General features: G+C 32.5%; 1 protein-coding gene across 1 annotated transcript in view; it reads left to right on the forward strand.

Annotated features, from left to right (window-relative positions):
- Positions 1–616: 616 nt before the first annotated feature.
- Positions 617–14,640, forward strand: part of LOC126887744 (alpha-tocopherol transfer protein-like) — a 50,547-nt gene continuing 36,523 nt past the window's right edge. The window contains exons 1-2 of the mRNA XM_050655516.1: positions 617–794; positions 11,441–11,603. Coding sequence (XP_050511473.1) covers positions 656–794; positions 11,441–11,603 — 302 coding nt within the window. The 5' untranslated portion in view covers positions 617–655. The remainder of the gene's footprint in view (positions 795–11,440; positions 11,604–14,640) is intronic.

Below are 14,640 nucleotides of genomic sequence, written 5' to 3' on the forward strand. Positions count from 1 at the left end.
GTTCCGCGGAACGGAATGGGAATAGCCGAACTGAACCGACTACGCACAAGTCCTGTAGTCGGTACAGTTCGGCTATCCCTATTCCGTTCCGCGGAACCTTAAGTTCATTTTACTGCTACTGCTAGCGTCAATTTCCCGCCCGTGGAGCTGTAGCCTTAATGTAAATATTGTGAGGAAACTAAATGTAAAGAGAATTTTATCATCGTGGTTGTGTATTTCACAAGGATGCTCAAGTTAAAGTTCATTTCACGTAATTAAATGAACTTTTATCCAGTAAAGTCATCCCAGGGACGCACCTCAATAACATTGACAATATAATTCGAAATCAAAATGTCAAAATAAACGTACTTTAAACTCAAATTATGGTTAATTCCAATTGGGGATACCAAATAAGGAACCTATAAGAAAAATTGTCAATTATTTTTTGAGAAGTATCTCTAACATACCCCGTATATTTGAAAATAATAGAATTAATTGTATATGATTTTTACGGCTATTACCTATTTATGAAAATCTGAAATTTAATGTCTATAATTTAACATTACATCAAAGTCTAAGGTCACCATAAATGCATTTTAAATGCCTTTTGAAATATCATTTAATGAGATAATCAGTTTATCATTATTTGTAACAGAATAGTATGTAATTTGTGACTATGGATACAATAGGTATACTAATAACGGAACGTGAAAAAGTGCGCAAGAAATTTGAAAAATCTATTTCAGAGACAGAACAAGACATTCAGATTATAAAGAAATGGCTAGGTAGCCAAAAACACCTTCCTGAAATATCAGGTAATTATATTATATGGTGAAAAGATGAAAAACATAATACATTGCGAAACAAAAAGAGATGAAACTAGTGGAGGTGGAAATTATCGTTATAAACGTTTAAATTAACATTACATTACATAGTTTCCTACCTTTAGACGTCTGTGACAGGAATATTTTATGAAATTCTACTGTCATAGTGACAGTTGTCATACTCATCTGATACTTTTAAAGGTGGGAAACTATGTAATGTAATGTTAATTTATATACGTTTATAACGAACATTTTGACCTCCACTAGTTTCATATCTTTTTGTTTCGCAATGTATTATGTTTTTCATCTTTTGCGGTATTTTGCCGGTTATTAGCGCGTTCATCACTGTATATTGTTCTAAGACAGCTTCTCTAATACAGTGCGTTCATAAAGTAAAGCATAAATTCATTATTTCGTAAACCGGCGACTTTAAGGAAAAATCCCGAAACAGGTCGATTTTTATTTTTATATTAGGATTTTTTAGCATATATATCATACTAGTGACGTCATCCATCTGGGCGTGATGACGTAATCGATGATTTTTTTAATTGAGAATGAGTGTCATTTGATAGCTCATTTAAAAGAGTATTTAATTATTTATACAGTGCTAGTCAAAAGTCCGTACCCCCCCTCGTATCTTTTGACCGGTTATACCTATAATAGTGAAATTTGAAAGGAGGAAATAAACGAACGTAAGCTTCTTAACTAGTTATGACAGGTGACGTAATAGTGACAGCTGACGTTACAGAGCCACTGTGACCGATAATTTTAAATAGGACCTTACGGCAAGTGATACCTCGTTTGAAAGGTATTTAAAATATCTATTCAATTATACTAATTTTTTTGGGTTTAGGTTGATTTTGATTTTGGTAAATAAATTAAATAAATATAATATTGTAGTTTCGAATTTAATTAATAAAAATTCAAATGTCCGCCTATGGATTTCTTGTCAAAAAAGTTGACGTTTTTTAATTCTCTAGTAGTTTTTACGTCAACGTCAACTAGTTTGACAAGTAATCATAGGCGGAATTTTGAATTTTTATTAATTAAATGCGAAACTACGATTTTATATTTATTTCATTTATTCATCAAAATTAGCTTAAACTCAAACAAAATTAGTATGACTGAATAGGTATTTTCAATACCTTTCAAACGAGGTATCACTTGCCATAAGGTCCCATTTAAAATTATCGATCACAGTGGCTCTGTAACGTCATCTGTCACTATTATGTCACCCGTCATGACTAATTAAGAAGCTTACGTCCGTTTATTTCCTCCCTCCAAATTTCACTATTATAGGTATAACCGTTCAAAAGATACGAGGGGGGGTACGGACTTTTGACTAGCACTGTATACATTTATACATGAGGTTCAAAAAAAATTTATATTTAAATGAATTGAGACACAAACAATAATGTATTTAATTTATTTAATTCAAAATACGTTTTACTGTTGACAGAAAACAGGAAAAAAATGCTTATTTCGCAAATAAATATTGTTTTTCGCTTAAATTCAACGTTAAATCTGCGACCTACCTGCCTCTTGGCACTTTAAATAGGTATTTCGTGTAAGTGAAAATAAATACTTATTTTTTAAATAAAGTTTTTTTCCGTTTTCTGAAATGAGTAAAATATATTTAGAATTAAATAAATTAGTTATGTACATACATTGATATTTTTGTGTCAATTAATTTAATTTAAAAAAAAATTGGACACCCTGTATAAATAATTATGTTAATGTTTATAATCGTGAATAGAGAATTGAATACCCTTTCAAATATAACCCGTATTCTCATTTAAAAAAATCATCGTCATGACACCCAGATGGATGACGTCACTAGTATGATATATATGCCTAAAAATCGTAATTTAAAAATAAAACTCGACCTGTTTCGGGATTTTTCCTTAAAGTGGCCGGTTAACTAAATAATGAATTTATGCGTTACTTTATGGACGCACTGTATAATAAATTAATGTAAAAAGACAAAAGTACTTTGTTTTATGAATTTGAAGTAGAAAGTGTATTATAGGTAGTTCCTCTCGTACATTATCTATGTAGATAATGTTTTTTTTTTCTGTTTTAACGTTTTTTTTTCGAAATGCCTTTGGGAATTATGGCAGTTTGTTATAATCACCGGAGTTTAGAAACAGATTATACTCTTTCTTACTAGTTGAGTAGTTCTTCCTAAGGTCACAGCTTTTCCACTTCATTTGCCTTCTTCTTCTTAGGGTGCCATGCATTTCTGCGTAGGCGTCCACCGTACATTGTCTTGTCAGGTGAGATGTTAGTCAGAATTAAATCTTTTTTTAGCAGCATTGCGGATTTCATAAGTGTGGATTCCTGACCATTCTCGAATATTACGCAGCCATCACATCTTTTTACGTCCCAGATCTCTCTTACCCTCTATCTTTCGTTCGAGTATCAGTTGCTGAAAAGTGTATCACTCTCATTGTAATATGTGCCCCAAGTATGCAGTCTTCTTCCTTTTAACATAATTAAAAAGCTTCCTATCCTGTAAGCCCGCTCTTCTTAGTACTTTATCATTTCTCACTCTCTCCGTCCATGATATTTTAAGCATTCGACGCAGGCACCCCATTTCCAACATTTCAAGTTTGTTAATAGCACTGGCCTTTAACGTCCATGCTTCCATTCCGTACAAGAGCACAGGCCAAACGTAACACTTTAGCATCTTGTATCGGAGGTTGACATCCAACTTGCGATCAGTCAGAAATTTATTTACCCCTAAAAGCATTGCTGGCTTGTTCTGCTATGCACTATGATGCTCTTTATTTCATTCTCAGGGTCCCAACTATCGTTCAGCAGATAACCCAAATATTTAAATTGCCTGACTTGTCTTCTCCAGATACATATTATACCTTTGATTATTAAAGTTATACTCCTTTAGGCGCGATCGGGAGTGAGTGTAAATGTGCGCGATTTCATCAAAAATGTTGGTCCTGGGCGCAGATGCGTTATACGTTTGCTCTGATTGGGTGTTCAAATGACACGTCAAAAATTATTCAATATGGCGGCTATGGGTAAACAAATGTGTTTTAGTTTTATCGCCGACCGTCACTAAAGTCATTCATCATTGTACTCATTTGCCCTCATCTGCGGCAGTAAAGTAACACTTTATTGTATTGAAAGAAGAATTTTACTTTACCTGCTGCGATTATTAATCAAATTAACCCAGATTTAATGAAGTGGTCGATGGCTTTAATCGATTATTTATTTGAGTGGACTTAAAATTCATTTACTTTAATTATTAAAAATATTGTACAAAATTTACGTTATTATTAATTAAAATTATTTCAAAAAGTGAAATTCCGTAGTATTTTGTAATTATATTCATATAAAATATATCAAAACTTTACCGATTTAGTAATAATTATTCATAATTCATTCGATACACACAACTGCGGAAGGATACAAATTCATAAACAGAGACGTAACTATTAACGTTATTTTTAAATTTTGGAATTATTTTAAGTATTAAAGTTAGTTTATTACTTAAATAAAAATGCAATTAAACTGTTTAAAATATATTTATTTCGTTGAAATCATAATAATAGATTTATAACTTCTTACGAGCGTATAAAGTGCACACACTCGTTTTTATTTATAGGGTAATTACTTCTGCTAATGATCATTGGTTTTGTCTTCTTGATATTTATTTTCAAACCACGAACTCCACTTGCGAGAGTTAAATCATTTGAAAGGCATTGAAGATCTTCGATGTTGTCTGCCACTCTCGCTGTGTCATCGGCATACCTGATGTTACTAAAAATATACCGTTAACTTTAATACCTTTATTAGAGTCTACCACTGCTTCTGTGAAGGCTTTTTCGACGTATAAATTGAAGAACATTGCAGACAGTATATTCATTTTATATTATATTTATTCAGGTAAAAGTTTTCTCTTTTGTGGTGGATAATGATTTTAAGTCAAAAATCATAGACTTCCAGGCAGTCAGTGAAAGGATATGCAAGTTGAGAATTTGCACCCATTTCTTCAACCTAACAATGATAAACATTCACTGCCCAACAGAAGAACAAGAGCAACATACAAAGGACAGCTTCTACCAACAGCTGGAGGTAGTATATGATAATGCGCCAAAAAATGACATCAAGATTATAGTGGGTGATATGAATGCTAAAATAGCCAAGGAGCCGCAGTTTTATAGCACAATAGGAAAACACTCACTGCAAAATGAAACAAGCGAGAATGGGGAGTTTTTGATAAATTTTGCCACCAATAAAAACATGGTTATAAGTTCCACATACTTCCCACATAAAGACATACATAAAATGACATGGATTTCACCAGATGGAATCACAACCAATTAAATTGACCATGTGCTGATAGACAAAAGGGCAGCCAGTAGTATCTCCGATGTGACAACACGATGAGGAGCATGCTGTGGATCAGACCATCTTTTACTACAAAGCAAATTTAGATGCAGAGTTAACAGGAAAAGAAACGGAAGACAACAAAGAACAAACAAACTGGACCTGGAAAAACTGAAGATCCAGGAATATAAAGAGAAGTTGGAACAAGAAGCCGTAAATGAGTTAAGGACGCTAGAACTGCACTCCATAGAGGGCAAAAGGAGTAATATCAAAACAGCAGTACTGATAGCAGCAGCGTCCACCCTGGGAAACAAGAAAACGGAGAGATGAAGAGCATGGTTTTATGACGAGTGCAGACAAGCAATAGAGGAAAGAAATGAGGCACACAGAAGGTATGTAACAAGAAGATCACGGGAGAGACGAACATTATTTGAAGTCGCAAGACGGAAAGCAGAAAATAGACAAATAGAAAAAATGGAAGAAAATTTCAAAAACAACGAAATTAGAGGGGCGTACAAATACCTAAAAAAGATAAGAAGTGGGTATAAACCTCAAACAAGTCAATGTAGAGATGAAAGTGGGCAAATAATCAGTGACCAACAGAAAGTCACAGAAAACTGGAAGCATTATTTTCAGACCCTACTTGGAACACAAGTAGACATGGAAGATGAAATGGGTATAAACTACGTAGAAGAGAATGAAGTAGATAATGGAGAATAAGCTCTAAGTATAGAGGAAGCTCTCGAAGCTATTAAGGCACAGAAAAACAATAAAGATCCGGGAGTTAATGAAATACCAGCAGAACTGTATAAGGTAGGTGGCGACCACCTAGCAACTCACATCCATGCGCTCATCAAAGACATATAGCAAAAAGAGGAAATACCCGACGACTTGAAGAAAAGTATAGTATGTCCGATCTATAAAAAAAAGAGACAAACTCCAGTGCACAAACTACCGTGGAATCTCTCTACTCTGTACAGCATATAAAATCCTCACGTATATTATAAACCAGCGGCTCCAACCACTAGCAGAAAATATTATTGGAGAGTATCAGACGGGCTTCCGACGGGGAAGATCGACACTGGATCAAATACTTACAGTCAAACAGATCTTGAGCAAATCATGGGAACACGATATTGATGTTCACAACGTGTTTATACACTTCAAACAGGCATACGACTCAGTCAAAAGGAATAAACTATACTATATATTGGCTGAATTGGCAATACCACACAAGATAATAAGTAAGGAGCGGATTTATATGCGAGCAATTTTGATGAAATATGCGCATATATATGCAGTAAGAAATTAAGAAATATGCGCAAGATATGCACAATAATTTCAAAGAATGCGCATTGTGAGAAACCACATTTTTATCTAAAATAAAATAAATGGATCGATTTTCCACTATCTTCTTGATTTTTTTTATGGTATCGTTGTAAAGAGGTACGTAATTTTTTTTCTCAATGTACTTTCATCGTGAATACTTTTCTTGGAATATATTTCCAAAAAACTTTTAAACATAGGATTTTCCAATTTTTTCAAAGGTATGTTTGCACAAATCATCACCTCGGATAAATGTGAATTAAATTTATATTGCTCATTGGATGAAGTCATCAACGATTTTCTAATGTCAAAGTATAACCTATCAATGATCAACTTTCGACTTGCTCATCTTCTTGCATTTTGACTTCTGCAGTTGTGTCCCGACGTTCTTTGTAACCGAAAATTTTCGCCAAGATGTTATCTGCGACAATAACACATACTTTTTCAAATCTTAAACTCACTATTTTCCTACATCTTTTGCAGAATACTGTTCCATTGGTTTAAGAAGCTGGGGATAGGTTCTGATCCGGGAATAAACCAAGCTAGAATTTTTCGGCATGTTGCACTATTCACAAACAGAAGTACTTTTACACAAAAACTCTCATTGAGAGATTAAAGATGACTAATTTTACTGATTTATGGGATCTGATTTAAATCAAATTTAAATTTCCGTTAGAAAATCGTAAAATGATGTTTAGATGTGTAAATACTCTCTTAAGAGGAAACAGTAGCGATCAACAGGTAGCGAAAACGCGTTCCAAGATTGCGGCTGTAATTTTGAATATTTTTTCGAGATATTTGGCATACGTATTCGTAATATAATAAAGAATGGCGGTACAGAGCCCAATTTGAAAAATATATTAATATGTGGAAATTACTCTGTAATTAAATACAATATTAAAAAAACGAGCCTGTACCGCCATTAAGAAGAACAAAAAAAAATACACTTTCTTCAAATAAACTTTTTTATCCGATGTCTAGATTTTGTGTCATTTTGGAACTATTAAAATTTTTTATTTCATTAGTAGTTCCAAAATGACACAAAATCTAGGCATCGGATAAAAAAGTTAATTTGAAGAAAGTGTATTTTTTTGTTCTTCTTAATGGCGGTACAGGCTCGTTTTTTTAATATTGTATTTAATTACAGAGTAATTTCCACATATTAATATATTTTTCAAATTGGGCTCTGTACCGCCATTCTTTATTATATTACGAATACGTGTGCCAAATATCTCGAAAAAATATTCAAAATTACAGCCGCAATCTTGGAACGCGTTTTGGTTACCTGTTGATCGCTACTGTATCACCTTAATAATAGGGTATTTAACATTCTACAATCATTTTATGACGGCGTACTATACTAGACCAGGGCGCATCTGTAAAAATATTAGTACATTTGGACGTTGAGAGGTGACTCAAATTTTTTTGCAGAATTTGCTTGAAAATAACTCAAATATTAATATTTGAGTTATCCTCCCTCTCAAAAAGGTCCGGAACATTGTTTAAATAATCAAAATGTCAAAAAATGAAGAAAAAATTCGATTTTTTTCTTGTTTTTTTGATTATAACTTTAAAAGTCTTCATTTCCAAGAAGAGTTGTATTTACATAAAAGTTGCGTAATTAAATTTCCTACAATATAGAATTGGTGAAATATTTAAAAAATAGTCACCCTTGTTGCAAAATAGCAATAATTGCCAAAAAACCATACAAAAACAAGTATTCGCATTTTACGTTTTTCAACCATTTATGCTACACTTAGGACCGTCATATTTCACCCAGAAAAACTATATAATACAGTAAAACAATACTGTAAATTTTATTAAGATCGGTTTAATAGATTTTGCAGAATAAATTTTGAAATCCAGCTTTCGCTTTTTTCAAAATGGTACAGGACTGAAAATAAAGCAGATAGCAAGTTAAAAATTTTTTTGCGTATAGAACTGTACTGTACCTTTCATTTGCAATTTGTAAAATTAAAATCAATTAACTACCACGGTGTCAGGATTTTTTTAAATAAACATTAATTATTGGTGCTGTGCGCAGGACAGCGGATAGTTTGCTCTGATTGAGCATTCCAATGACCTTTGATAATGATTGATACATTTTAATTTTTATTACATTTCGATATAAATAAATAAATTTGTTTATTGCAAAATAAAAACACATACTCTATCCTTTGAAATAACACTTTTTTAGCAAAAACTTTCTTTGTTCATATATTTTAACTTAGAGAATAAAAGTTTATTATTTTTATACATATGCAATTGTTTAAACAATATTTCACAAACAATAATAAAATTAGTTTGGTTTTTGTGGAATTAAAATATTAAAATACAACAAAATATAGAGTAAGAAAATAATATATTAGATAAAGATTGAAAGAAATTTTGGTGGAAATCAACTTGTGTGAATCAAACACCGCTGTCCTGCGCGTAGCACCAATAATTAATGTTTATTTAAAAAAATTCCTGACGCCGTGGTAGTTAATCAATTTTAATTTTACAAATTGCAAATGAAAAGTACAGTACACTTCTATACGTAAAAAAAATTTCAACTTGCTATCTACTTTATTTTCAGTCCTGTAACATTTTGAAAAATTGAATTTATTTTGCGAAAGTTGGATTTCAAAATTTATTTTGCAAAATCTATTGAACCGATCCTAATGAAATTTACAGTATTACTTTACTGTATCATAATGTTTTTCTGGGTGAAATATGAATTTCCTAAGTGTAGCATAAATGGTTGAAAAACATAAAATGCGAATACTTGTTTTTGTATGGTTTTTTCGCAATTATTGCTATTTTGCAACAAGGGTGACTATTTTTTAAATTTTCAACTAATTCTATATTATAGCAAATATAATTACACAACTTTTATGTTAGTACATCTTTTCTCGGAAATGAGTACTTTTAAAGTTATAATCAAAAAACGAAGAAAAAAATCGAATTTTTCCTTCATTTTTTGACATTTTAATTATTTAAACAATGTTCCGGACCTTTCTGAGAGGGAGGATAACTCAAATATTATTATTTGAGTTATTTTTAAGCAATTTCTGCAAAAAAAATTGAGTCACCTCTCAACGTCCATCTCAAAACAGATGGGCCCTGGACTATACGCACTTTGTGGGTAAAGATCGGGTGTTTTCTAAAAAAAAAACCGAAAAGGTAGTGATTGATTTTAGGTAGTTTTCGAAAAGATATGACAGCATGTGCGGGGGAATATTTTTTGACGAATTAAAAAATTTTAGAATTTTTTCGTTTGGACAAAAATGTTTTTAAATAGACACATAATATGCACATTTCTTTAAAAATATGCAAAATTTGGTAAAGTTCTCAAATATGCGAAATATGCAAACAATATCCATTTAGCATAAAATCAGCTCCCTACTAATAAGGCTCATTTAAGCCACAATGGATGAAACTCAGGCGCACGAAGGCTGTGTACGAATACAAAACCACCGGACAGACTTTTTCAAAATTTCGCAGGGACTAAAGCAGGGAGATGGGCTGGCCCCAACATTGTTTAACCTGGAACTGGAGTATCCGGTTAGGCAAATGCAAACTGGACGAGGAAACCTACTGAACAACCGAACGGTTCAACTGGCCGCTTATGCCGATGATATTAATATTATGAGTAGAACATCAACAGGAGCACAGGAAGCATACGCAGAGTTAAAAACTGAAACAAAAATGCTAGGTCTGGAAATTATACACAGAAAGAACAAAAATAATTACTCAGACGAGAAGAAATATAGTACCAAAAAATATTATACATGAAGATGACATTGAAATGGTTGAAAAGTTTACATACCTGGGAGTAGAAATATATGCCGACGGATCAGAAGATGGAGAAATACGGAAGAGAATGGCGCAGGCAAACAGAGCTTACTTTGCCCTCTCCCATATATTTCGGTCTAAAAGTGTCCACCGAAATACAAAGACGAGAATCTGTAAAACTCTAATTCGACCAATAACATGCTATGGCAGTGAAGCCTGGGTCCTAAAAGAAACATCCAAAAACAAACTCAACACATTCTAAAAGAAAGTACTGAGGAAAATACTAGGACCTGTGAGGGAAAACGGAATCTTCAGAAGTCGATACAACAACGAACTTTATCAACTTTATAAGGAAGCACCCCTGTCAGACTTCATTAGAATACAAAGATTACAATGGGCCGGACATGTGATAAGAATGGGAGAGGATAGGCTACCAAATAGAGCACTGAATGCTAGAATGCAGGGAAATAGACCGGTTGGAAAACCAAGAAATCGCTGGGAAGACACAGTAAACAGCGAGGCACAATCCCTTTTAGGAGTCCGTGTATGGAGAAGAGCAACCACAGACAAGCAAGGGTGGAGGCAAAAAATAAAGGAGGCCAAGGCTCAATTTCGGCTGTAGTGCCCTAAAAGAAGAAGAAAAATTTTCTCTCTCTTATTTTTCTTAATTTAGGCCAGATCCGTTAACCTATGGTACTTGGTCGTAAGACTTTTGTACCATATCCTGTTTTTTTTTTCAGTAAACTCTAATAAATCCTGTTTTCCAACAGTTTTCTTATTGATAATTTTAGGATCTCTTCTGGTTGAATCCTCAGTTTCTGGTTCAAACCTCAGAATTGTGCCTCACATCACTTAGCACATTACAATGGCATAGAATGTGTATTGTAGTCTCTTCTTCTATCTATTTAGTTTTATGTGTCTCATTTATATTGACAATTCGGATAAAATACATTTTAAAGAAGATGACTTTAAAATTAAATTTGTGGGGTGTGTTTCTGGGACGACTTTACAGGTGAAAAATTCATTCGATTACTTGAAATGGTTTGATGCTATTATTCATTTGGCCATGCTTTCACTTTTTTAATTTAATGATTTTGGATTATTTTCACGCGATTTTTTTATGGATTTTTAGTATTTTAAAACTAAGTTTAAATTAACTCTACTACCTTTCATATCCGTTTTAGGTGATGAAGTAATAGAATTTTTTTTGACAAATTGTAAATATAGCATAGAAAAAACAAAATATGTTTTGGACATGTACTACACAGTACGTTTCATATTTCCAGAAATTTTTGAGTATAGTAATCCAAATCTACCGCATTATCATGAAACACTCTCCACCATGACGTAAGTATTTAATATTTGCAGATCATTAACTGAATTACTGATCATTAACTGAATATTCTGATTTCTTTAAATTTGTATACTTTACACAACTCTGTTGTGGTGGCCATCATTGCTTTAAATATTGCTCAAATAAAATGTAGGTACTTGAGAAGAATATCACTTAATCCTTCAGTAATGAAATAGAGGAAGAAGCAAAAATTATCACAAGAGCCCTTCTAGTCGTTAAAAAGAGCGGGTATCTGTCTGATCCATAAATTATAATACAAGAGCTAATCATATACAGTCGAACCCGCTTATTAGAATATCGGTTATAGGAATATCCCGGTTTAAGAATAAAAATATGATGTCCCGAAACGGTTTTACTTGTCACTAATGATCGGTTAATAGAATATACCGGTTATAGAATTACTTTTGCTTTTCACGAAGGCTAGTCCAATAATTGGGTTCGACTGCATAACCTTCTTCAATCAAATTTATTTAATAACTTTAAACTATTTATTTAATAGTTTAAAGAAAATTCAAAGACCAAAAATTCGGAAATACGATATTAATCAACTGAAAAATAAAACAGTAAAAGAAAAGGTACAAAAACGCCTAAAAGAGGAAACGTGGGTTCATACAGAAATAGATAGCACAGAGCTAGAACTAGAAAAGATACACAAGGTAAGTCAAGAAATATCATAAAAATACTTAAGACCTGAAAGGACAAAGAAAAATGGATGACAGAGGAGATTCTAGGTATGATGGAAGACAGAAGAAAGGCTAAAGATAAAAAGAATAACTACAACAAAATAAATAACGAAATTAAAAGGGCTATTAAAATAGCAAAAACAAAAATGGTTAAGCTCGAAATGTACAGAGATAGAGTTATTACAACAAAAACATGATTCGTTTAACCTCCATAAAAAGATCAAAGAAGCTGCAGGCTTATATAAACACAAGAACACTGGATTTTTGACAGATAATCAGGGAAACATAGTATTGGAAATATAACAGAAAAGGAATATTTGGATTAAATACGTGGAAAAAACTTTTCAAGATATACGAAGTAACACTGGCATCACAACAAACACCAATAGCGAATCTGGACCTCCACTTACAGTTGAAGAAGTAACGTATGCCATCAAAAGTACCAAATAGGTAAAGCAGTAGGCGCTGATCATTTTCATTCCGAATTCTTAAAACTTATGGACTATGACGGAATAAAATGGTTGACAAATATATTTAACAATATATGACACAGGCATAATTCCCCGAAAATGGCTAGAATCAACTTTTATAAATCTTCCAAAAAAAACCCAATGCGAGAAAGTGCGAAGACTATAGAAATATAAGCCTTATGAGCCATTTACTTAAAACATTATTTCTAAAGGTCATTTACAAACAAATATGTACAATGTACAAAGTGCGAGGAACAACTAACAAGAACACAATTTGGATTTCGTGATGCTCTGGGAACACGGGAGGCCCTTTTGCTGTGCAAGTGCTATTTCAGAGATGCAGGGATGTAAATTGTGATATATACGTATGCTTTATAGATTACCAGAAAGCATTTGACAGAGTAAAGCATGACAAATTAATATTTAACTCTAATGCAAGAAATTGGAATTGACAACAAAGATCTAAGAATTATCTGAAACATTTATTACAATCCAACGGCCAAAATCAAAAGAGAAGACCAGTTAACTGATAAAATTGCAATAGAACGAGGAGTACGACAGGGCTATAATTTATCTCCACTACTATTCAATATTTACTCTGAATGGGTATTTAAGGAAGCTTTAGACCAGGGGCAAAATGCGGCCCGCGGGCCGCATGCGGTTCTTTATACATTTTTTGCGGCCCAATATTATTTAAAAAAATATAGATAATGCAGGTATTAATCAACACTTTCACAGCGGGTGATTTTTCCGCAAATTTTCAACATAACGCGGGCAATTATTTTGGTTTCCGGCATAGAATTTTGTGGGCTCCCTCAATGAAATTAATGAAATTTTAACAAATGGAAATGATATTTTTAAAGTAGTCAGGAACTGTCTGAAAAATTTTAAATTAACCTCTAACCACCTAGTAGGTAAGTGTAACAACTAACGAATCACCAAATTTAAGAGGAGCAAATATTGTAATAGAAAATAGAAAAAGACTGTTTGACTTGTACACACTTCTATATAAATCTAAACGGGAACTGGTGTATGTTTTCAAAAGACTGATAGTGTGTAAATAAAGTTATTTACACACTATCAGTCTTTTGAAAACATACACCAGTTCCCGTTTAGATTTAAATATTGTAATGTTGAGAAAACTTAAAGATTACGTTCGTGAACAATTACCAAAACAGGTTTTGTGCCAAAATTTCATATTATAACTATTATTGTTAATTTTATTCTTTCAAGAGGATTATATCATCGTAATGAATTCATAGCATTTTTGGAAGAGTTAGAAACAGAACATACTGAACTGATGTCTTTTACCACAATCATCTTCGATGATTAAGTTTAGAAAAGGTTCTTAAAAGATGCTGTGAACTAGGGGAGGAAATTGCTTTATTTTTAGTAATGAAAAACTGCTAGTTTGCTAAATTTACAAGTTTTGAACGCAAAATGAAACTTTTATAATAAAACTCAAATTATTCATTGATCATATAAAAAAGAAAGAATTAGTTCAATTATTTCCCTCATTAAAATTATTAAATAATGTACCGATGTTAAGGTGATACAGTAGCGATCAACAGGTAGCCAAAACGCGTTCCAAGATTGCGGCGTAATTTTAAATAATTTTTCGAGATATTTGGCACACGTATTCGTAATATAATAAAGAATGGCGGCACAGAGCCCAATTTGAAAAATATATTAATATGTGGAGATTACTCTGTAATATGTGGAGATTACTCTGATTAAATACAATATTAAAAAAACGAGCCTGTACCGCCATTAAGAAGAACAAAAAAAATACACTTTCTTTAAATAAACTTTTTTATCCGTTGCCTAGATTTTGTGTCATTTTGGAACTACTAATGAAATAAAAAATTTTAGTAGTT

The sequence above is a fragment of the Diabrotica virgifera genome, chromosome 7 (genome assembly GCF_917563875.1).
Source record: "Diabrotica virgifera virgifera chromosome 7, PGI_DIABVI_V3a".
In the NCBI taxonomy this organism is placed as follows: Eukaryota; Metazoa; Arthropoda; class Insecta; order Coleoptera; family Chrysomelidae; genus Diabrotica; species Diabrotica virgifera.